At 46.6% G+C, this 25,449-nt stretch overlaps 1 protein-coding gene and 1 long non-coding RNA gene across 4 annotated transcripts in view; one reads left to right on the top strand and one right to left on the bottom strand.

Annotated features, from left to right (window-relative positions):
- Window positions 1-25,449, top strand: part of kif18a (kinesin family member 18A) — a 200,387-nt gene that overhangs the window by 132,026 nt on the left and 42,912 nt on the right. For all 3 annotated transcript variants that reach the window (XM_070899693.1, XM_070899694.1, XM_070899695.1), the window contains exons 10-11: window positions 12,588-12,750; window positions 19,525-19,689. In XM_070899693.1, the coding sequence (XP_070755794.1) occupies window positions 12,588-12,750; window positions 19,525-19,689 (328 nt within the window). The remainder of the gene's footprint in view (window positions 1-12,587; window positions 12,751-19,524; window positions 19,690-25,449) is intronic.
- Window positions 1-25,449, bottom strand: part of LOC139280153 (uncharacterized) — a 179,006-nt gene that overhangs the window by 120,782 nt on the left and 32,775 nt on the right. The window lies entirely within an intron of this gene.

Here is a 25,449-nt window from a genome sequence, read left to right as displayed (position 1 = left end):
AACAGAAGGCACAAAACTTTTTGAGAAGGTGCTTTTTCACTCAACTTCACGCAGAAGTAATTTAGGGGTGCCAGTTTCCTTGCTGATGTAGTACATTGTTTTTGTTGTTACATGCATTTAATTATTGATTGATGGGCTTCATCTCCATGCCCTTTCTGTCTTCAGTATGTATGTCCTTTTCCAGCTGTAGCAGTTAAACTCTGTGGCTTAAGAGTTTGTTTGGATATTGAATGCAATGTTAACATAACAATAGACATGCCTCTTTCTTGCTACTGTGCAAATTTGTTTGATCTCTCTATTATGTGATACTTTTCTTTGATGTGTTTTCCAAATTATCTTGGTTATATTTAAGTGAAAATTTAGCAGATATTTGTTCAATTAGATTCCAGTTATGTCACGGGTAGGTGATGAAACATAGTAAGACAATTGAAGATTGATGCACTGTAGGGTGCTGTGCCTGCCAAAGAACAATGTGCATTTGACATCTTCCAGGTCATTAATAAGTTATAGTCTTTCATTAATTAAAAATTGTAGGGACGGTTGCCCCATGTGAATGCCTATTTCCTCGGCACAAAGATCAAGCCAGGCCTCCACCCCTTTATGTTGCCCTGGGGCTTCTAGGGCTTTCTCCAGGGAGCAGTGCAAGCCTGCACCTACAATAGGTGCTTGCCCAGGATACAAATGTGATTGTAGCCCCGAGATACCCAAACGCAGCAACACTGCAGAAGCTGTTGCTAGTTCTTGTGTCAGGATCCTTTCAGAAGCGCTGAGGGGGCTTAGCAGCAATATAAAGTAGTCCAGAAGGTAAGTAGGAAACTTTTATTTTCCCCCAGCACCATAATGACTTTCAAGCCCTGTGGGCGCTAGCTGCTGTTTTAAAACAGTCTTCCCTCTCGGGTGGACGTAAAAGATCCCATGGCTCTATTTAAAAGAAGTGCAAGTGAGTTCTCCTCAGTGTCGTGTCCAATATTTAACCCTCAATCAACATCACTTTTTTTTTAAAAGAGATTATCTTGTCGTTATCTCATTTGTTTGTGGGACTGTGATATGCTGCTGCATTTCCTATATTTCAACAGTGACTCCTCTTCAAAGTATCTCATTCCCTGTAAAGCATTTGGGATGTCTTGGGGTCATGAAAGGCGCTAAGTAATGTTCCTGCTAAGCCACGCAGTCATCTGCAAGGTTCTGCGCAGGCCACTCACCAGCTTTTACCTTGTAGGTACCGCGCATGCCCAAAAATTTGAATGGGCCACGCATTAGGGGAGGCAGGAAACAGGGCGGCTTACGGGTCATGGGTGTAAAGTAGATGGAAGTTCCTTTTCTTTCTTTCACATATCAACATTGATGGAGCAAGCAAGAGAACAGTGGTGCGAGCTTTCATTTCAACACAGTTAGTTTTTTTGTTGAAAACTTGCTGCTTTTGTTATTTTTTTATTTGTTTCGGGATGTGGGTGTCGCTGGCAAGGCCAACATTTATTGCCCATCTCAAATTGCCCTTGAGAAGGTGGTGGCGAGTCGCCGCCTCATACTGCTGCCGTTCTTGTGGTGAAGGTGCTTCCATAGAGCTGTTAGGGAGTGAGAGCCAGGATTTTGACCCAGGGAAAGAACAGCGATATATTTCCAAGTCAGGATGGTGTGTAACTTGGAGGGGAATTTGCATGCTCCCATGCGCCTGCTCCTCGTGTCCTTCAAAGAACATAAGAAATAGGAGCAGGAGTAGGCCATACGGCCCCTCGAGCTTACTCCGCCATTTAATACGATCATGGCTGATTCGATCATGGACTCAAGTCCACTTCCCTCCCGCTCCCCATAACCCCTTATTCCCTTATCGGTTAAGAAACTGGTCTATCTCGGTCTTAAATTTATTCAATGACCCAGCTTCCACAGCTCTCTGAGGCAGCGAATTCCACAGATTTACAACCCCCTACAGCCTAGTCTCCCTTATCCGTGGAAGCATCCTATCTGCATTCGCCTTGTCAAGCCCCCTCATAATCTCTATGTTTCGATAAGATCATCTCTCATTCTTCTGAATTCCAATGAGTAGAGGCCCAATCTACTCAACCTTTCCTCATAAGTCAACCCCCTCATTTCCGGAATCAACCTAGTGAACCTTCTCTGAACTACCTCTAAAGCAAGCTAGGTGGTAGAGGTTGCGGGTTTGGGAGATGCTGCCGAAGAGGCCGTGGTGAGTTGCTGCAGTGCATCTTGTAGATGCTGGTGGTGGCGGGAGTGAATGTTGAAGCTGGTGGATGGGGTGCCCATCAAGCGTGCTGCTTTTCCTGGATGCTGTCAAGCTTCTTGAGTATTATCGGAGCTGCACTCATCCAGGCAAGTGGAGAGTATTCCATCACACTCCTGACTTGTGCCTTGAAGATGGTGGAAAGGCTTTGGAGAATCAGAATACTTGACGCAGGATACCCAGTCTCTGACCCGCTCTGTTGCCACAGTATTCATGTGGCTGGTACAGTTAAATTTCTGGTCAGTGGTGATCCCAGGATGTTGATGGTGGGTGATTCGGTGATGGTAATGCCATTGAATATCAAGAGGAGGTGGTTAAACTCTCACTTGTTGGAGATGGTCATTGCCTGGCACTTGTGTGGCGCAAATGTTACTTGCCACTTATCAGCCAAAGCCTGAATGTCGTCCAGGTCTTGCTGCATGTTGGTATGGACTGCTTCATTTTCTGAGGAGTTGTGAATGGAACTGAGCACTGTGCAATCATCCACGAACATCCCCACTTCTGACCTTATGATGGAAGGAAGGTCATTGATAAAGTAGCTGAAGATGGTTGAGCCTAGGACACTGCCCTGAGGAACTCCTGCAGCGATGTCCTGGGGCTGAGATGATTGACCTCCAACAACCACAACCATCTTCCTTTGTGCTAGGTATGTCTCCAGCCAGTGGAGAGTTTTCCACTGATTCCCATTGACTTTAATTTTACTCGGGCTCCTTAGAAACATAGAAGACATAGAAAATAGGTGCAGGAGTAGGCCATTCGGCCCTTCTAGCCTGCACCGCCATTCAATGAGTTCATGGCTGAACATGCAACTTCAGTACCCCATTCCTGCTTTCTCACCATACCCCTTGATTCCCCTAGTAGTAAGGACTTCATCTATAGATGCTACACTCGGTCAAATGCTGTCTTGATGTCAAGGACAGTCACTTTCATCTCACCTCTGGAATTCAGCTCTTTTGTTCGTGTTTGAACCAAGGCTGTAATGAACGAAGTGGTTCTGGCGGTACCCAAACTGAGCATTGGTGAGCAGGTTATGGGTGAACAAGTGCCATTTGATAGCACTATTGACGACACCTTCCATCACTTTGCAGATGATTGAGAGTAGACTGATAGGCCGTACTTGGCCAAATTGAATTTGTCCTGCTTTTTGTGGACAGGACATACCTGGGCAGTTTTCCACATTGTCAGGTAGATACCCGTGTTGTAGCTGTACTGAAACAACTTGGCTAGAGACACGGCTAGTTCTGGCTATCAGCACAACAGCCGGAATGTTGTCGGGGCCCGTAGCCGTTGATGTATCCAGTGCGTTCAGCCGCTTCTTGATATCACATGGGGTGAATTGGCTGAAGATTAGCTTCTGTGATGGTAAGGACCTCGGGAGGAGGCCGAAATGGATCATCCAAACTGCACTTCTGGCTGAAGATGGTCTCTCCTCCCTGTTATTTGCCTCTCCCTCCTTTTCTGACTTCTGTTCCTTTTCCATGATCTTCTGCATCAGGCTTTGGAGTGCCATTGGGGAGAGTGTCCACAGACCTGATACTCTCAATGATATCCAGTAGGGTTCATCTGGCTATGCACCAGGGAAACCATAGAAACCATAGAAAATAGGTGCAGGAGCAGGCCATTCGACCTGCTCATCTCAATCCTAAATGGCTTACCCCTTATCCTAAGACTATGTCCCCTGGTTCTGGACTTCCCCAACATCGGGAACATTCTTCCCGCATCTAACCTGTCCAGTCCCGTCAGAATCTTACATGTTTCTATGAGATCCCCTCTCATCCTTCTAAACTCCAGTGAATAAAGGCCCAGTTGATCCAGTCTTTCCTCATATGACAGTCGAGCCATCCCTGGAATCAGTCTGGTGAACCTTCGCTGCACTCCCTCAATAGCAAGAACGTCCTTCCTCACATTAGGAGACCAAAACTGAACACAATATTCCAGGTGAGGCCTCACCAAGGCCCTGTACAACTGCAGTAAGACCTCCCTGCTCCTATACTCAAATCCCCTCGCTATGAAGGCCAACATACCATTTGCCTTCTTCACCTGCATGCCCACTTTCAGTGACTGATGTACCATGACACCCAGGTCTCGTTGCACCTCCCCTTTTCCTAATCTGCCGCCATTCAGATAATCTGCCTTTGTGTTTTTGCCCCCAAAATGGATAACCTCACATTTATCCACATTATACTGCATCTGCCATGCATTTGCCCACTCGCCTAACCTGTCCAAGTCACCCTGCAGCCTCTCAGCATCCTCCTCACAGCTCACACTGCCACCTAGTTTAGTGTCATCCGCAAACTTGGAGATATTACACTCAATTCCTTCATCTAAATTGTTAATGTATATTGTAAAGAGCTGGGGTCCCAACACTGAGCCCTGCGGCACCCCACTAGTCACTGCCTGCCATTCTGAAAAGGACCCGTTTATCCCGACTCTCTGCTTCCTGTCTGCCAACCAGTTCTCTATCCACGTCAGTACATTACCCCCAATACCATGCGCTTTGATTTTGCACACCAACCTCTTGTGTGGGACCTTGTCAAAAGCCTTTTGAAAGTCCAAATACACCACGTCCACTGGTTCTCCCTTGTCCACTCTGCTGGTTACATCCTCAAAAAATTCCAGTAGATTTGTCAAGCATGATTTCCCTTTCATAAATCCATGCTGACTTGGTCTGATCCTGTCACTGCTTTCCAAATGCGCTGCTATTTCATCCTTAATGATTGATTGATTCCAACATTTTCCCCACTACTGATGTCAGGCTAACCGGTCTATAATTACCCGTTTTCTCTCTCCCTCCTTTTGTAAAAAGTGGTGTTACATTAGCTACCCTCCAGTCCAGAGTCGATCGACTGTTGGAAAATGATCACCAATGCATCCACTATTTCTTAGGCCACTTCCTTAAGTACTCTGGGATGCAGACTATCAGGCCCCGGGGATTTATCGGTCTTCAATCCCATCAATTTCCCTAACACAATTTCCCGCCTAATCAGGATATCCTTCAGTTCTTCCTTCTCACTAGACCCCTAGTACATTCGGAAGGTTATTTGTGTCTTCCTTCGTGAAGACAGAACCGAAGTATTGGTTCAATTGATCTGCCATTTCTTTGTTCTCCATTATAAATTCACCTGAATCCAACTGCAAGGAACCTACGTTTGTCGTCACTAATCTTTTTCTCTTCACATATTTATATAAGCTTTTGCAGTCCGTTTTATGTTCCCTGCAAGCTTCCTCGCGAACTCTATTTTCCCCCTCTTAATTAAATCCTTAGTCCTCCTCTGTTGAATTCTAAATTTCTCCCAGTCCTCAGGTTTGTTGCTTTTTCTAGCCAATTTATATGCCTCTTCCTTGGCTTTAACACTATCCTTAATTTCCCTTGTTAGCCATGGTAGAGCCACCTTCCCCATTTTATTTTTACTCCAGACAGGGATGTACAATTGCTGAAGTTCATCCATGTGATCCTTAAATGTTTGCCATTGCTTATCCACCGTCAACCCTTTAAGTATCCTTTGCCAGTCTATTCTAGCCAATTCACTCCTCATACCGTCGAAGTTACCTTTCCTTAAGTTCAGGACCCTAGTTTCCGAATTAACTGTGTCACTCTCCATCTTAATAAAGAATTCTACCATATTATGGTCACTCTTCCCCAAGGGGCCTCGCACAACAAGATTGCTAATTAGTCCCTTCTCATTACACATCATCCAGCCTAGGATGGCCTGCTCTCTCGTTGGTTCCTCGACATATTGGTCTAGAAAACCATCCCTGATACACTCCAGGAAATCCTCTTCCACTGCATTGCTACCAGTTTGGTTTTGTTTAATCAATATGTAGATTAAAGTCGCCCATGATAAGTGCTGTACTTTTATTGCACACGTCCTTTATTTCTTGTTTGCTGTCCCCAACCTCACTACTACTGTTTGGTGGTCTGTACACAGCTCCCACTAGTGTTTTATGCCCTTTGGAATTCCGCAGCTCCACCCATACCAATTCCACATCATCAAGGCTAATGTCCCTATTACTACTGCGTTAATTTCCTCTTTAACCAGCAACGCCACCCCACCTCCTTTTCCTCTCTGCCGATCCTTCCTAAATGTCGAATATCCCTGGATGTTGAGTTCCCAGCCTTGGTCACCCTGGAGCCATGTCTCCATGATGCCAATTACATCATATCCGTTAACTGCTGTCTGCGCAGTTAATTTGTCCACCTTATTCTGAATACTCCTCGCATTGAGGCACAGAGCCTTCAGGCTTGTCTTTTTAACACTTTGCCCCTTTAGAATTTTGCTGTAATGTGGCCCTTTTTGTTTTTTGCCTTGGCTTTATCTGCCCTCCACTTTTACTATTCTCCTTTCTATCTTTTGCTTCTGCCTCCACTTTATTTCCCTCTGTCTCCCTGCATAGGTTCCCATCCCCGTGCCATGTTAGTTTAACTCCTCCCCAACAGCACTAGCAAACACTCCCCCTCGGACATTGGTTCCGGTCCTGCCCAGGTGCAGACCGTCCGGTTTGTACTGGTCCCACTTCCCCCAGAACCGGTTCCAATGTCCCAGGAATTTGAATCCCTCCCTTCTGCACCACTCCTCAAGCCATGTATTCATCTGAGCTATCCTGCGATTCCTACTCTGACTAGCATGTGGCACTGGTAGCAATCCTGAGATTACTACTTTTGAGGTCCTACCTTTTAATTTAGCTCCTAGCTCCCTAAATTTGTCTCGTAGGACCTCATCCCGTTTTTTACCTATATCGTTGGTACCTATATGCACCACGACAACTGGCTGTTCACCCTCCCTTTTCAGAGTGTCCTGCACCCGGTCCGAGACATCCTTGACCCTTGCACCAGGGAGGCAACATACCATCCTGGAATCTCGGTTGCGGCCGCAGAAACTCCTATCTATTCCCCTTACAATCGAATCCCCTATTACTATAGCTCTCCCACTCTTTTTCCTGCCCTCCTGTGCAGCAGAGCCACCCACGGTGCCATGAACTTGGCTGCTGCTGCTCCCCCCTGATGAGTCATCCCCCTCAACAGTACCCAAAGCGGTATATCTGTTTTGCAGGGGGATGACTGCAGGGGACTCCTGCACAACCTTCCTTGCACTGCTCTTCCTGCTGGTCACTCATTTACTATCTGGCTGTGTACCCTTTTCCTGCGGTAAGACCAACTCACTAAACGTGCTATTCACGTCATTCTCAGCATCGTGGATGCTCCAGAGTGAATCCACCCGCAGGTCCAGTGCCGCAATGCAGTCCGTCAGGAGCTGGAGGCGGATACACTTCCCGCACACTTAGTCGTCAGGGACACCGGAAGCGTCCCTGACTTCCAACATAGTACAGGAGGAGCAAAACACGTGTCCGAGCTCTCCTGTCATGACTTAACCCCTAGATTAACTTAATTTGGCAACAACAATGCTAAAGGTTACTTACTGATATAGGAAAGGAAAAGAAAAGCTACTTACTAATCACTTACCCCCTTGGCTGTGACGTCACCTTTCAATTTCTTTCTACTTCTTTTTTCCCTCTCTGACCATATCCCCCACTACATCCCTCTCTGACCATATCCTCCACTACATCCCCCTCTGACCATATCCCTCTCATTCCCAATCAGTGACCAGGCCTCTGACTCCCTTCAGGTGTCTACATCAAATTGGAGAAGGAATAATTTTTTTTAAATCACCTAAAATATCAAAATTAGGAACATGATGCCAGGAGTTACTGTCGAGTCCAATAGAAAAGGCTATTGAAGAACATAAGAAATAGGAGCAGGAGTCGGCCATTGGCCCCCTGAGCCTGCTCCGCCATTTAATACCATCATGGCTGATCCGATCATGGACTCGGGTCCACTTCCCTGCCTGCTCCCCATAACCCTTTATTTCCCTTTATCGGTTAAGAAACTGTCTTTCTCCGCCTTAAGGCAGAGAAGGAATAGTCACAAGGTAACCGTTGGCCACAGAATGTTTTTTTTTGGTCGAGTAGTTTTTTTGACGACTCAAGATCCAATTGTTCCCTGGTTATGTTCTGGAGTTTGATTTGATTTCTGATTCTGGAACCTCACCGGTTATAGGGACAATGATGTCTGAAATCTGAATGTTACGGAGCGGGGGGGGGGGGCGGGTGTTAATTATTCATTTTCTGGATTTGGACAGTGCTGACAAAACTGTAATTTATTGCCCATCCCTTGAAAAGATGGTGGTGGGCCACCTTCTTGAACTGCTAAAGTCCATGTGATAAAGGTGCTTCCTTAGTGCTGTTGGGTACGGAGTTCCAGGATTTTAACCCAACAGTGATGAAGGAACGACGATATATGTCCCAAGTAGCAGTGGTGTGTGACTTGGGAGAAGACGCTGGTTTTCCATGCACTTGCTGCTTTTGTTCTAGGTGATGGAGGTTACTGATTTGGGAGACTGCCGAAGAAACCTTCCCGAGTTGCTGCAATGCATCATGTAGATAGTTCGCGCTGTAGACACATTATGCCAGTGGTGGAGGGAGTGGATATTAACGCTTGTGGATGAGGTGCGAGTTGAGGAGACTGCTTTGTCTTGGATGCTGTTGAGCTTCTTGAGTGTTGTTGCAGCTACACCCATCTAGGCAATTGGAGAGTATTCCATCGCACTCCTGAGTTGTGTCTTGTGGATGGTGGAGAGGCTTTGGGAAGTCGGGAGGTGAGCCACGCTGCAAATTACCCAACCTCTGACCTGCTCTCATAGCCATAGCATTTATGTGGCTGGTCCAGTTGAATTTCTAGTCAGTGGTGACCCCCAGGATGTTGAAGGTGGGAGATTCGAAGATGGTAATGCCCTTGAATGTCAAGGGATGGTGGTTAGACTCTCTCTTGTTGGAGATGGTCATTGCCTGGCACTTGTTTGGCGCTAATGTTACTTGCCACTTTTCAGCCCAAGCCTAGATGTTGACCAGGTCTTATTGCATGCGGGCATGGACTGCTTCATTTTCTGAGTAATTGCAAATGTAGCTGAACACAGCAATCGTCAGCGAACAGCCCCACTTCTGACCTTGTGATTGATTGATCTCTAGTGTTAAAATCGAATCAACAATACCTACATCACATGAACATACATTCACACAGTCAAAAGATTTTTTAATAATGATTTGTGACGATGAGTAACAAAGAATTGATAATAGGCTGAGTGGATAAACACTGCAACTACATTATAACTTATCATATGGTCGATTTGGTTCAGAAGACTTTCAAAGCAAATTTGTTAGGGATGCAATGTCTAGCGGATATTTTTGGAATTCCTGCTTCACTATATGAATACATAACGGGCCAAAAATCGCGGTCTCTACGTACAATGTGCATAGAGGCCCCGCAAGTGCCGGTTATCTGCGCGCAATGCGCATGCGCCAAAATCTGGTGAACTGTCAAAAAGGCTTTTGAGACAGTTGCAACTGTCCCCAGGAGAAGGGCCATCGCAGGCAGAGTTTTGAGCTATTTGCCCATCTATTGCTGAGCTCTTAGTAAGGCCTGCTTTTACCAATGTAAGAGTTTTAAAAGATAGTAAAATAAAATGTTATCAATAAGATTTATTTTAAAAACCCTGCCCATTATGCTAAGTTTGTTTTTAACCCTATTAAAACATATTTTTAAAAATTAAAAAAAAAATTATTATCTTAAACGTTTAATTAAATTCAATTTCTATTCATTGTAAATATGTGAAGAGATTTTCTTACTTACTTAAAATGATTGTGTTTTTGGGGGTATCCCCATTCATAGAAATGGTGATCTCCGTACAAATGCCATTTTCAGTGGTTGGTCCGGCCCACGTGATCCCAGGATGTACATACACTCCTGGAATACGTGGGCCTCTGCACGGGGCTGCGAATGGAGGCCTTGTAGCGCAAGTGTTTGTTCCTCCGGGACCACCAGGTACATTTGTAAATATTTTTGTGGTCAGAGGCATCCGCCCGCAGGAAGCCTCTGACTACAATTTCAGGGCCAACATCTTATTTTAAACTGCTCCCTATAGCAAGAACTCCGACATTGTAACAGCAAAACCACAATTTTATAATTTATTGCAGAAGTAGTCTCACATATGGTACAACAGAATTGGCTGTGTAAATTTGAATCAACTGGTATATAATGGCAAAATGTAACAGCAAGGGAAAAGAAAATCCCTTTTTGTTTGTGAGTAATACATTGATTGATATGGATATGTTTGAAAAATCATAAATTATTTAATTGTTTGCATACAAAAATTAAGATAATTTGCTGTTCGTAAACAAAGCCCCTTAACTGGAAAAAACACCATGGCAGCAGCAGTAGAAAATCTGAAGTATTTATAGGGCTTCTCAGCAATCTCTTGCATCAGTGGTTGTAACATACAGCAGTTCTGAGAGATATAAATGTCCCTGTGTATCAATATTTTAAGAGTCTGACGACAACAACAACAAACCATGTACGTCAGAGTGAGATTAAGGAGTATAGTCACGTCTCCAACTTTTTTAAAAAGTTGACTCAATGTTATTTTCTGTGCCTAAAATCAGAATCAGAATAAGTAAAAGTAAAATGTGTTCACATCTCGATGGTCTTCCTGGTAAAATTAGCAGGACTTTGGTTTTCACTTTTTAGTTGATTAAATGCAAGCACATTGGTGGCTAAGGCTTATTCCTTATATTATTCAGTAGAATTTGTGTTCCAGTCTCTTTATAACCTGGAGTTCTTCAATATGCAGACCATAGGATTTTCCCTTCCGCACACTGCAACAAAGATATTAGCTAACTTTGTGAAGAAGTGAGTGCCAGAATTTAACATTAATGCAGCAAATCTCTTAAATATTTGGCCTTTCATGTCATGCAGCTTCTCAAAGCGAATGAATAATTTTAAGCATTGTAGCATGAAATATTTGTGTTTGATCACCCATGTGGTCCAAATATAAAGGACAGAATATTCTGTCTTTGTGGGTAGACATCACTCACAAAAAGGTCAGAACTTTTTGACAATTGTAATGATTCTTTATTTTTACGTTTATTCTACATGTATAATAAAAATCTTAGGGGCGAAATTGCCCCTCTTTAAAGCCCCGTTAGTGCCTCTGGCAACGCTAACAGAGCACAATGGCCTTTTTGTCCGGGGAGGTTTGGGGGGCGCCCCTCGATTAACAGCCTGTGCCGGCACACACAGCAAATGACGTCATCACTGCCCCGCGAGGAAAATTGCAATCAAGCCTTAAACGGGAGGCCTTTAGCACTCGAGGCCACCATCTTTATTTGTCGGCCGACTCTTGGGTCAGCCTGACAATGGCGGCCCTCGCATCGACCGGGCCTCCATCATGCAGCCCGGCACTCCGTTTTGGGTGCCGGGCTGCTGGCCCGGTTATCGCATCCCAGGTGTCATAGTGGCAGCCACCAAAGGGCCTGCAGAAAGCGCAGCGGCAGAGGAGGGGCGTTGTAGCACGTCAGCGCTACACGGAGCTGGCGTACAGCCCAATTCCGCGTCGGGGACGGGACGGCCGAGCGCAGGAAGTGCCGGCCCCTGAAAGTTATAACCCCCAATTGGGGCGAAGGGTGATTTCTAGCCCCTTGTATCTGTGCAAACTTCCTGTCAACTTATCTGGTATAATTCCATTTCTACATTTATAATAGAAACTGCCTATGTAAACGTGTCACGCTGTAATTAAACTCTTCTCCCTCTCCCCCCTGCCCAGTGGAAGTGGAGCAGCACCACCAGTAGCAATAGGTTATAATCATGGACTGGCAAGTTTACACAGGCAGTTTCTATTGCAAATGTGGATACAGAAATTTATATCACAGACATTTAAAAAGGACAGAATGTGACACTTTAAAATTGACACTGAATTACCTCTTTGTGCCCTGGTCTAATTATCCCCCAGCATCACTCCATTTCACCTGAAAACTACACTAGATCTTGACCCCCAATCAAGGTTCCATTTAAGCTGCGTGGTCGCACGGCGCTTTAGGGGTCCCGCACAGTTTTTAAATTGGAACATAAAGAGCATACGCGGACTTTTGAATGGGCCGCCCAGCCCGTTAAAGGGGTCACGTGGCTCCCCCAAATAATTACAGGGAACATTGTTCCCCATGTGTTTTGTTGTTACGGCCTATTTTGGGGTGGAGTATTAAGATACAAACTGAAATAAAATTGATTTTTGTCGGTTTTATAACTTATAAAGGACTTGTAGGAACATTTCAGACAAATTCTGAAAATGGGAATCATTGGACATTGTACACGAAATTTGATCTTTCTGACCAGCACTTGCAATACTTAAGAATAAATTACTTGCAGAATTCAACTAAAGTTTTTACCTTAAGTTCTAAGTAAAGCAATATGAAACAAATGGCAGGATAGTGTTGTACTTTGTCGGTTTTTTTTCTTTTCCAGATTTCAAGGAGTCCTTGAAAATATCTTCAACAAACGACAGAAAATCAGGATTAACTGCTTAGATTTAGAACTGAAACTGAAAGAGATGGAACTCAAAACGTATTATTGTAAACGGTACCAGCAACACGCCAAAATGTTTTCCTGTGAGCACCCATCAGAAAAGGTAAGATGGTTTGGTAATGAACATTTCATTGGTGGGAAAATTGACCGACAATCGATTGGCCTGGTCCCCAAAAAATTACACTTCTATTTTGGCTCCCTCACTATATTTGCCCACCAATTGTCTGTGATGAGAGCTGGTGTCAATTTCTTTTCTCAATACGATGGAAAATCATTCAAATAAATAGTTACTCAAAGCAATTTTGTGTTTAAAAGTTGGTGATATTATCTGAAATACATCCTTTTATTGTTTATTAAAATGGCATCAAAGCATGTTAACAGATCTTGGATATAAATGGTTCCATGCATGCAGTGTTTGCAGCTTTTACTCCAGAAATTGATAATGGGGAATTTTAAATTCAAAATGTTTTGCCAGCATACAAGACCACAGTTACCCTATGATCCAAGCACAGCACAAATGGGTTACAACTTACAACAGTGCAAATAAGTTGAAAAAACAAGCTTCAATGTTGATGTAGTTAATCATCATCATAGGCAGTCCCTCGAAATCGAGGAAGGCTTGCTTCCACTCTAAAAATGAGTTCTTAGGTGACTGAACAGTCCAATACGGGAATTACAGTCTCTGTCACAGGTGGGATAGACAGTCGTTGAAGGAAAGGGTGGGTGGGACTGGTTTGCCGCACGCTCCTTCCGCTGCCTGCGCTTAGTTTCTGCATGCTCTCGGCGAAGAGACTAAGGTGCTCAGCGCCCTCCCGGATGTACCTCCTCCACTTAGGGCGGTCTTTGGCCAGGGACTCCCAGGTGTCGGTGGGGATGTTGCACTTTATCAGGGAGGCTTTGAGTGTGTCCTTGAAACGCTTCCTCTGCCTACCTGGGGCTCGCTTGAGGTGTAGGAGTTCCAATTTGAGCGCTTGCTTTGGGAGTCTCGTGTCAGGCATGCGAACAATGTGGCCCGCCCAACAGAGCTGGTCGAGTGTGGTCAGTGCCTTGATGCTGGGGATGTTGGTGTGTCTATCCTCCCAGGGGGATTTGCAGGATCTTGCGGAGATATTGTTGATGGTATTTCTCCAGCGATTTGAGATGCCTACTGTATGTGGTTCACGTCTCTGAGCCATACAGGAGGGCGGGTATCGCTACAGCCCTGTGGACCATGAGCTTGGTGGCAGATTTGAGGGCCTGATCTTCGAACACTCTTTTCCTCAGGCGGCCGAAGGCTGCGCTAGCGCACTGGAGGCGATGTTGAATCTCGTCGTCGATGTCTGCCCTTGTTGATAATAGGCTCCCGAGGTATGGAAAATGGTCCATGTTGTCCAGGGCCACGCCATGGATCTTGATGACTGGGGGGCAGTGCTGTGTGTCCAGGTTAGGCTGGTGGAGAACCTTTGTCTTCGGATATTTAGTGTAAGGCTCTCATGCTTTTGTATGCCTCAGTGAAGATGTTGATGTGATATATTCACAGAGCACAAGCACACACAGCTTTCTAATGCGGCAGGCAACTCTCGGAAGTCACCAGAAGCTGCTGCTTCTGTTTAATTATTAACTCTGTAGTTGCAGTATACAATACGTCCATATCCACAGTGTGGAGCTACAAACATTACAAGCTTACAGACATTACACTTCTCCCTCCTTAATGAAGAAGTTATTATAACAACATCATACATAACTTGCATGTTTATACATAACACAGGATATAGGGCCCAAGTTTCCACATGATTCGCGCCTGATTTTTAGGAGCAACTGGTGGAGAACGGACTATTTTAGAAATCGCAATTCTCCACATTTTTTTTTTCTGCAGTTCTAGTCAGGTAGAACAGTTCTAGTTTAGAACAGAATTTTTTCTTCAAAAGGGGGCGTGTCCGGCCACTGATGCCTGATTTCAAAGTTTCCACAGTGAAAATGTACTCCAAACTAAAGTAGAATGGAGCCAGTGAAGATTTTGTAGAACTGAAAAAACCTGTTCTACACATTAAAAAATCAGGCGCAGGTTACAAATTAGGCGTCCAGAACGAGGTGGGGGGGGGGGGGGAAGGGAACTCATTAAATTCTACAATAAATCCTTATTTATACTTCTACAAATATTATACAAATAAATCCAACCTGAATAAACATTTATAAGCCAAGAAAAGATTAAATAAACCATCTTCCTACCTGTGTGAAAGTGCTTCAGCCAGGGAGAATTCTGCAGCCGTTTGTGCCGCTGAGCGGGAGGGGGGGAGGGGGAGGGAGAGGGAGAGGGAGAGGGAGGGAGGGAGGGAGAGAGAGAGAGAGAGAGAGAGGGGGGGGAGGGAGAGAGAGGGAGGGAGGAGGGAGGGAGAGAGAGAGGAGGGAGAGAGAGAGGGGGAGGAGGGAGGGAGAGAGAGAGGGGGGGGAGGGAGAGAGAGAGAGAGAGGGGGGGAGGGAGAGAGAGAGAGAGAGGGGGGGAGGGAGAGAGAGAGAGGGGGGGGGAGGGAGAGAGAGAGAGAGGGGAGGGAGGGAGAGAGAGAGAGAGGGGGGGAGGGAGAGAGAGGGGGAGAGGGAGAGACAGGGGGGAGGGGGGGAGGGACGGGGAGAGAGAGGGGGGGGGAGGGAGGGAGAGAGAGAGAGAGAGGGGGAGGGAGGGAGAGAGAGAGGGGGGGGAGGGAGGGAGAGAGAGAGGGGGAGGAGGGAGGGAGAGAGAGAGGGGGGGAGGGAGAGAGAGAGAGAGGGGGGGGGAGGGAGAGAGAGAGAGGGGGGGAGGGAGAGAGAGAGAGAGAGAGGGGGGGGGAGGGAGAGAGAGAGAGGGAGGGAGAGAGAGAGAGAGAGGGGGGGGAGGGAGGGAGAGAGAGAGCAGAGGAGGGAGAGGGAGAGAGAGAGAGCGAGGGAGGGAGAAAGAGAGAGCGGGGGAGGGAGAGAGAGAGAGCGGGGGAGGGAGAGAGAGAGAGCGGGGGAGGGAGGGAGAGAGAGAGAGCGGGGGAGGGAGGGAGAGAGAGAGCGGGGGAGGGAGGGAGAGAGAGAGCGGGGGAGGGAGAGAGAGAGAGAGAGCGGGGGAGGGAGTGAGAGAGAGAGAGCGGGGGAGGGAGGGAGAGAGAGAGAGCGGGGGAGGGAGGGAGAGAGAGAGAGAGCGGGGGAGGGAGGGAGAGAGAGAGAGAGCGGGGGAGGGAGGGAGAGAGAGAGAGCGGGGGAGGGAGGGAGAGAGAGCGGGGGAGGGAGGGAGAGAGAGCGGGAAGGGAGGGAGAGAGAGAGCGGGGGAGAGAGAGAGAGCGGGGGTGGGAGAGAGAGCGGGGGGATCGGGTCGGGGAACAGGAGGGCGGGGGGAGCGGGTCTCGGGGCGGGTGGGGGGAGCGGGTGTCAGGTCTGGTCGGCGGGGGGGGGGAGCGGGTGTCTGGTCGGGGGGGGGTTGGGAGCGGGTGTCGGGGGGGGGGCGCGGGTGTCGGGGCGGGTCTGGTCGAGGGGGGGGAGCAGGAGCTGGCCGTGGGAGGAGCCTCATTCACGCAGCCCCAGTGAGGCCATTCAGCCAGGGCTAGGGGCTGCGTGCTTCGGGCCCCTCCCACACAGTTCGGCGCCTGGAGCTACTGCACTTGCTTGCTGACTGTAGCGCGCATGTGCAGAGGTCCCGGCACTGTTTTCAGCGCCAGGACCTGGCTCCGCCCCCCCCACAGCTCGTGCTGGCTGCGCCGAGAGCCAGAGGACCTGTAAGTAGGTGGAGAATACCGAGGATTTTTTTAGGCGCGGAAAACGGGCGCCCAGCTCGGAGGGGCGCCCGTTTTTTTTCTTGTGGAAACTTGGGCCCAAGGTGTTGGTGTTGACAAGGTCGTGCTCCAGGCATTTTGTCAGGAGCAGTGTACCACTGGAATTGGTTTTCCCTACCCCCTCTCTGCCGATCACGCCTCCCCAGACGGTGTGTCCTTGCCGATCCTGGTGTTGAAGTCGCCGAGGAGGAGCAGTTGGTCGTCTATAGGAACGCGGGACAGAGATTTTTCGAGGATGGAGTAAAAACCCCCTGTTGCATCGAGTGATGGGGCATACGCACTGATGACTGTGGTGCATTGGTTCCGGGAGAGGGTGAGTCGGAGAATCATGAGACGTTCATTAATCCCGCAGGGGGAGTCTCTGAGGCAGTCGACCAGCTTGTTCTTGATAGCGAACCCGACTCCGTGGAGGTGCCGTTCTTCTCTGGTTTGGCTTTCCAGAAGAATGTGTAACCTCCACCTTGTTTCTTGAGCTGGCCTTCCCCTGCTTGCCAGGTCTCGCTTAGGGCGGCGATGTCAACATCGAAGCATCTAAGTTCCCGGGCAACTATAGCAGTGCGGCGTTCCGACCTGTCACTGTTGGAGTTGTCCATGAAGGATGAAGGTCCTGACGTTCCAGGTCCAGAACTTCATATTGAAGGGTGGAAGATGCCTGTGCGTGAGTTCTTTTAACGTGGGGTGGCCAAAGCGGTTGAGACCGAGGTCACTCCACATTCCGGGCTGTTCCGGACTTTCGATTTGTTTTCTGATGTCACGAATCCAGAAACACCCGAGCCCAGTTTCGGGTATTTCTGGATTTCTGAACGTCAGAAGGGAGGGGGGGGGGGGATTCCCGCCAAAGAACTGGTCGGGCGGGCTCCCACCGAGGATGTTGTCGGGCGGGCCAGCCCTGTCTCGGAGGTGTTCGGGCAGGCTGGCGCCCTCGAGGAGGTGTTCGGGCAACCCCACCAAGGAGGTCGTCGGGCGGACTGGCGAAGACACCCCGAGGTAAGGGCAGTGATGGTGAGGCGAGCAGCGGCGAGGCCCCGAGGTTGGCAGTGTCGTTGGGTCCGGATTCCGTAACATTTTGCGGATTCCGGATGACACTGCCACCGATCGGTCCGGATTCGGGAACTCCAGTTTCTCGACGCTGTACCTGTAGTACCTATTTTAGCCTTTTATATCGAGTCAAGGGCATTAGTTGAAGGTAAAGCTGATTTGCAAAATAGGTAAAAGCTACTTTGTGTTTTGTCATGCACCCCTGTTTATTTTTATATTTTCCACTGCATGCACCATGTGCAAGATGTAAATTTTTGTTTTGATTTTCATTGGTTCATGTTTAGAGTTCACGACATTAAACCGTTTTAACCTTGTACCCAAATTCTGTATCATTGCACATTGCGTGGTTACGGTAGATGAGTGGTTATGACACGAGATTACTCAAATTGAACCTCGCTGGCAATGCTACTCTTTCATCTAATGTAGCTTAATCTGAATCTTTAATAATGGACACCAGAGCCACAGCATGCCGTGCAACCTCCATCTCCCTTCCTCTGTGTCCCCAGTGGAAAAAAAATTGTGTGGCTAAGGAAGCCATTTAAAGACCACATGATCTCAATGCCAGTAGATTCTGGAGGAAGTTTTTCTCCAATAAACCATATTCACAAAGTGGAATTGGATGTGATATTTTTCACTTTCCAGTAGTACCAAAGTCAGATTGCCAGCCAGTTGGTATGCATAACACAAAGGCATAAAAATGTGGAATATAAATAGAAAATGCTAGAACTATTCAGCAGGTCAGGCAGCATGTGTGGAGAGCGAAACAGAGTTAACATTTCAGACCGGTGACCAGAACTGGAAAAGGTTACAGATTTAACAAGTTTTAAGCAAGTACAGACACAGGGAAAGGTGTAGGAAAGGGAAGGTCTGTGATGGCGTGGAAGGCAGGAAAGATTAAACAAACAGCAGAATCATTATCAGCACTTGCTGTCTGAAAAAATGGGAGCAGTGGTTATGATCTGAAATTGTTGCACTTGATGTTGAAACCAGAACGTTGTAAAGTGCCTAATTGAAAGATGCTGTTCCTCGAGCTTCTGTTGAGCTTTATTGGAACAGTGTAGGAGGCCTGGGACTGAGTGATCAGCGTGCTAGTGGGTTGAAGAATTAAAATAGCAAGCGACCGGAAGCTCAGGGTCATAGGCTGAACGGAGTTTTCAGCAAAGCGATCACCCAATCTGCGTTTGGTCTCCCCAGTGTAGACGAGACCACATCGTGAGCAGCGAATACAATATATTAAATTGCTGTTTCACTTGGAAGGAGTGTTTGTGGCCCTGAACGGTATGAAGGGAAGAGGTGAAAGGGCAGATGTTGCACCTCCTGCGCTTGAATGGGACCTCCTACACTTCTAATGAAGCTCAATGGAAGCTTGAGGAACAGCACCTCATCTTCCGATTAGGCACTTTACAACCTTCTGAACTTAATATCGAGTTCAACAATTTCAGATCATAACCACTGCTCCCATTGTTTTAGACAATAGGTGCTGGTATTGATTCTGCTGTTCATTTAATCAGTCCTGCCTTCCATCCTATCACAGACGTTGCTTTTGGTCTTTCCCCCCCCCCCCCCCCCACTTTCCCTGCCTTTGTACTTGCTTAGAACATGTTGCATCTGTAACATTTTCCAGTTCTTACACAAGGTCACCGGCCTGAAACGTTAACTCAGTTTCTCTCTCCACAGATGATGCCTGACCTGCTGAGTATCTCCAGCATTTTCTGTTTACATTTCAGATTTCCAGCATATGCAGTACTTTGCCTTTTTATAAAAATGTGAGATGGGACTTGTTCGGAAACCTATTGTGCTCTTGACCTCCTGTGTTATCACCTGCGGGGTGCAAACTGTGATGACTGATATCCTGAGTCAGACTTACACCTTCTAGTGATCATGGATCGTGACCCTTACTGAAAAAGAAAACTGCCTTAAATGGTATTTGTGTTGTTTTAAAGTTCTTTGTCCACTGCCCTTTAAAGTAAAGTTGCTAAATTGCTACAGTACTGGTGATTGTTTTTAAAATAAAGCAATCTTTTGTCATTTCTATTTAATTAACTTCGGGCTTTATTTATCTGATCTTTTAGGCATCTTGCAAGCATGAACATAGGCTCACTGCACTAAATACACATTACAAGCATATTCAACAAAAGACGGAAACAGTGGAGAAAATGCTTGAAGAAAACAGTAACTGGTTGCACCGTGTGGAAAATGAAATTTGTTTATTGGGACAGGATGGAAAGATGCCTCAGGTAGAGCTTATGGGCCCAAATTTGGCCCTCCAGTTTTTTTGGTGCACTTACGTGAGGTGCGCCAACTTCCTGCACTCAAAACGGCGCCTAAAAGATATCCCCTATTCTGGCCCCCCTGCTGACTCTCCCGGGGCTTGGCGCGGCGTGGTGAGTCCATTGGGGGGGGCGGAGCTAGAGCCCTGCGCCTAAAAGTGTGCCGGCAGCTGTCCGCATGCACAGTAGAGCGTTTGTGCATGCGCAGTAGCTCCTCCTATGATTGTGATGATGCATGCCTGCAGTGTGGGACCCAACCCGTCCCGCCCCTATCCCAGGCCGAGTGGCCGGCCGCTGCAACCTGCACTGAGGGCTACAAGAAACAGGTTGGTGCGGGGAGACTTTTGATTGGGGGGGATGAGTTTTGGTTGGGGCAGGGATGGGGAGGAGGAGAGTTTCTTTAAATGATTTTGAAAAAGTCACTGGTAGTGGCACAATGCAACTGGCTGTTAAGAGGTGAGAATGACCAGAGAAAACTTTCCTTAGGTTTGATCTCTCAGTACCAGCAAATATCTGGTCGTGGCTTTTGTTTTGGTAATAATGATGACTTAGGTCTTTTTTTTTTTTTTAAATCCTACCAATTCTTAGTGAACAACTGCATGGATGCCCGTAGATACCCTGTTGGGAACATTCCATCAGCACCCACGGGTGCCTTATTGGGGAGTAACTGCATGGGCACCCTCCAGTACCTTGCGCAAGTGACCATCATTCATTCATGTGTAAGCCCGAGCCTTGACAATCGGAGAAAGGCAGGCTATGTGACCACGAGGGACATTACAGCCTGTTCCACTTTTCACCTGACCTCTACACATACAACAGTTCCAGCAGGCTCAATGGATAGCGACCAGGAGCTGGAACCCCGGTTGATTTTCCGCTCCCTAACCCGATGACAACAAGGCCAGTTGTATTACTCCTATCATTGCGCCACCCACGATCACTATCTCATGATGGTGTGATGACACAAGATAACAACTTGCATTAATATAGCCCTTTGTCTTCTGATATAAATGATATTAAAAAGTGCATATTTTATGAAGCTTTATATAGTGGAATGTGTAAATTATGCAAAAGTTACAATACAAGATCTGTATTAGTTGTTGTGAAGGTGTTTTGCAAGGTCCTCTCCGCTTCCCTTCCCCCTTATATCTCTGGCTACCTGCGCTGATTTCTTAACTCTCCGCAGGGGTTTTCTGTGCGATCACAAGTGGCCACATACGCTGGCCTAAGTTAGTTTGGAGCAACTATTAGCTGTCCAAACTGGCTTAAATGGCCAAACAGGCGTAGGTGGCTGGTAACGCTCCCTTTTGGGGAAAAAAACTAAACTTAAAAATAATCCTAACTAACTCACTTACACTGGTGTAAATTAAATGTGCAGAATGGGGATTTTTAAGATACTCCAGAAAAATCAAATTGCTCCAAAAAAAAAACAGAGCCACTCCTGGGCAAATTTGGGCCCAAAATAACTAATTATCCTTATATGGGGTTCTTTTTGTACGTTAAGATTTCAATATTTTAGTGACTGCTTTCAATTAGGATTGATGAAGCCTGGTTAGAATCCAGTGGGCCAAGATGACATATTAATTTGGTGATGACTTAGAAAGGGTATAATCACAACATACCTTTGGTTTACTAGTGGCTGTCCTATGGTGCTGCTTACTAAGTCAGAGCTGTTCTATAAGGACATGACCATTATATCATATAACATGCAATCTATTACCTGTATTCTGTTGCTGCAGTTTTACTTGTGTATCCCTGTCAAGCCAGAAGATGTAGTTCTTCATGCTTGAAACCAATTACATGCCGATTTTTATTAGCAGTTGCTGAAGTCAATTAAAGTTCAGACTGTCTTTCTCTCCCCTCTATTGAAATGTAACTCATACGGTCAAGAGCTGAAGAAACTTTCTGACCCTAATAAATATTTTCTGAGGTGGAAGTTTCTCTGTTGATTGCAAAGGATTTACCTTTTTTAATACTTGTTTTTGTGTGGCACCCAAGTGCCTAAAGTGTGATGGACAAAATCTATGTCGGCACAAGTTTTATTGTGTATTAACCAATCTTTCAAAGTGGTACTCAAGGTGAATTGGAGGATGCGCACCCCTTCGCTCCTGGTTTCCTGCCGCTGCCTTGTTCCGACTCTCTCCATCCGCTCCCCTTCCTAGCATGGCCTCTCCATACCATTACATCCCCATAGCTGTATGTCCTCTTTCCATATATATTGTTCTGCATCTCATCCCTTCCTCCTCATGCCCTTGTCCTGCCATAGCCCCTTATCACCTCTGCTTAACATTCTCTATCTGTGCTTATCTGTATGATGCCTCATATCAGTCTCTAACTGACTCCAACTCCTATCTACCTCTCGTTGACTGGCCACCATTTCCATCAGTGTGCTTCACATCCACTGCCTTACCCCACCCCACCCTTCCGCCTCTCTACCTCTCTCTCTTTACGATGCTCCTTAAAACCTACCATTTTAACCAAGCTTTTGGTCATCTGCCCTAATAGCTCCTTATGTGGCTCGGTGTCCAATTTTGTTTGATAATGCTCCTGTGAAGCACCTTGGGATGTTTTACTATGTTAAAGGCACTATATAAATGCAAGTTATTGTTGCTGCTGTGACCGAATACCTGTCGCTCCCTCTTTGCACGATCCCCCATATCTTCCTCTCACCCCCTCCCCTTCAGGGCTTTGTACTCTGTTTCTGGCTGACCCCTTCCCCTGTTCTCCAACTGAACCTCATTGCCCAATCTTTGCTTCACCTCTTATTCCACCCTCTCTCTATTTTCAGCCCTGTCCATTCCTCTCACCCCCGTCTCTTTAACTGTCTTCCCATCCCCTTAGGCTGTCCCTTAAACCCTTAATTTATTCTTTAAAGCACAAGTATATAAGCACTATAATTACAACGTAGTACCAAAGGTGCTCTAAAGAACAAATTTCCGGTTTTCATCAGTGAAGAAACCAGTAGGAGGATAGCAATGGCAGGGCTATAAATTACCAATTCCACCAATTGAGAAATGGGGACAGGCACAATGTTGATGGGAGGAGTACGGCAGGCAAAGAAAGAGGAGGCCATGGGACATGGAGCAGGATGTCCCGAGCCCTGCTGAAACCAGGGGGTCTTGAGACCTTCCAGAACTGTGGGATGGCATTGGTGGGGTGAGGCATCTTGGCAATACTCATGAGTGAGTGAAGAAAGAAAGCAGAGGAGAACACGATTAGAGAAAACGGATGGTCTGAGGCCCGCCAAATCAGTAGAAATAGGGCCAACTGGCAGACGAAGAAAGCAAATGGTGGATGATGCCTGAGGCCTGCCAAAACCAGAAACATTTAAATTAAAACTGGTCAAAAAAGACTGACATTTTATTTTGAATTAAAGTACTTGCCTGCCGTGCCACCAAGAGAAACACACCTGGGTGACACAGTTTGGAGGTGCAGCAACACCATCTAGTGTTAGGAAGACTAGTGAATTTCCATGGTGTTGCGCACACTGTGCCCAGTAAGTCTCAAGGACAGGGGTTTTACACAATGTAATAATGCACACTGCAGTATTCTGCTGAAGTGGAGCTTGTGTACCTTTGAGGCGGAGGTCACAAAACTGGGAGATGCGAGGAGGTTATCGAGGGGCACAAGGAGGAGGGGCTGGCATAAACTAACAAGTACGAGACCACCGATGCAGACCCGCAGAGCCAGAGGAGGCATAATGCGCCAATTCTTCATTACTCGCCACTCCTGATGCTTGCAGTCCACCATACCCTTTTCCCTCCTTATTGTAAAGGGTGGATTGAGAACTGAATGGAACTACATCCTAACCATGTCACTGCCTTGAGAGAGAAGAGAAGAAAATCTGACATGTGAACAAAGAGGAGAGTTTTGGGGAGTTCTTTGAAAGTTGGGAGGGAGGTGGTAAAGCAGAGGGAAAGAGTGAGAGAATTCCAGAAATCAGAGGCATTGTGGCTGAACGAATAGCCGCTGATGATGGAGAGGAAATGAGTGGGTAAGAAGTCTGGTGTTGGGAGGGGCAGAAAGTGAGTGCAAAGACATAAGGCAAAAAGGAAATTACTAAGATAGTAAGTAGAGACTGCATATACAAGATATACAAGAAATTTGATGCGATACTTGTCCATTTAGACTTTTCAGTCACAACCCACATGACTCGCACTATTGCCTTTAATTATCTACTTGAGCATCTTCTACGGTATATGCCAACAAAGGGACATCATGCTCTATTTGTGAGGACAAAAACAGCTGCAACACAGGTCTTTGATTATGAAAATACCTCAGTTTAATTTGAATTGTAAAGTTTCTAAACAAATTTCTAAGCTTATAACCTCTGCATTAACTACAGACACACTCAAAACCTCTTTCTCCTGTTAAACCACAATTTTTAAGTCTGCCAACAATTTTAAGAAATGCTAAAGGCAAGGGAAATATTGGAAACATTCCTAATAAAAGCAGCAAAAAAATGTACATAATAACCAGAATTTTTCCTTCCCTGCCTTTCTACAGCAGCATTTCTATTCCCCCACCCACCACATATCAGATTTTATCTCTCCTTTCCCTGAAGGCAGTGACTCATGGTTAGGATGCAGTTCCATTGACTATCCAAATGATCATTCACAATATACAAACCTAGATAGCAAGTGTTGGTAGGCTGCACCCTATGGGGCATCACCATCAAGCATGATTATGTACTCACCTAATACGTAAGCACAAGTATTTTCCGAAAGGGGTCATTGAAGAGCAGTCAGGTGCAGAAATCCTGACTTCTTTTTCTCCACCCTGGCCTGCAAGACCCCACTGTTGTATCAGCTGAAATCAGTTAGCTCAGCATAGACCACAAATCAAACTTTCCAGACTCTGTGGTTTAGTCTTCTCTTGGGCAGCCCCCGCAGTCGAGGATGATACTAACATGAGCTCTAAGGTGCCCGATGTGGGATCTACAGTCTCTATCACAGGTGGGGCAGATGGTTGGAGGGATGGGTGGCTGGAGTGCTTGATTTGTTGTACGCTCCCTTCCACTGTTTGTACTTGGCTTCCGCTTGCTCCCGGCGAAGAGACTCGAGGTGTTCGGCACCTTCTCGGATGCTTCTCCTCCACTTTGAGCGGCCTTGGGCCAGAGATTCCCAAGAATCGATGGGGGTGTTCCATTTTTTTCAAGGAGGCTTTAAGGGTGTCCTTGAAGATTTTTTTCTGCCCTCCTATGACTCGCCTGCGTGACGTAGCTCGGAGTAGAGTGCTTGTTTTGGGCATGCGGGCAATGTGACCCGTTCATTGGAGCTGATTGAGCGTGGTCAATGCCTCGATGCTGGGGATGTTGGCCTGAGAGAACACTAATGTTGATGCGCCTATCCTGCCAATGAATTTGCAGGATTTTGCGGAGGCAGCGTTGGTGGTACTTCTCCAGTGCTTTGAGGTACCTACTGTGCATAGTCCATATCCCTGAAGCATATAGGAGGGCGGGTATCACTTCTGCTCGGTAAACCATGAGCTTGGTGCCGGGTTTGAAATCCTGGTCTTCGAACACTCTTTTCCTCAGCCGGCTGAAGGCTGCACTGGCACACTGAAGGCAGTGTTAGACTTCGTCATCGATCTCTGTCATTGCTGATAGTAGGCTCCCAAGGTATGGGAAGTGATCCATATTGTCCAAGGGCTCATCATCCATCCTGATAATCGGGAAGCAGTACAGTGTGGAGAGGTCAGGTTGGCAGAGAACCTTTGTCTTACTGATGT

Source organism: Pristiophorus japonicus, chromosome 14 (assembly GCF_044704955.1).
Source record: "Pristiophorus japonicus isolate sPriJap1 chromosome 14, sPriJap1.hap1, whole genome shotgun sequence".
NCBI lineage: Eukaryota > Metazoa > Chordata > Chondrichthyes > Pristiophoridae > Pristiophorus > Pristiophorus japonicus.
The sequence above is the reverse complement of the archived record's forward strand: the minus strand, read 5'-3'. Positions and strand labels throughout refer to the sequence as shown.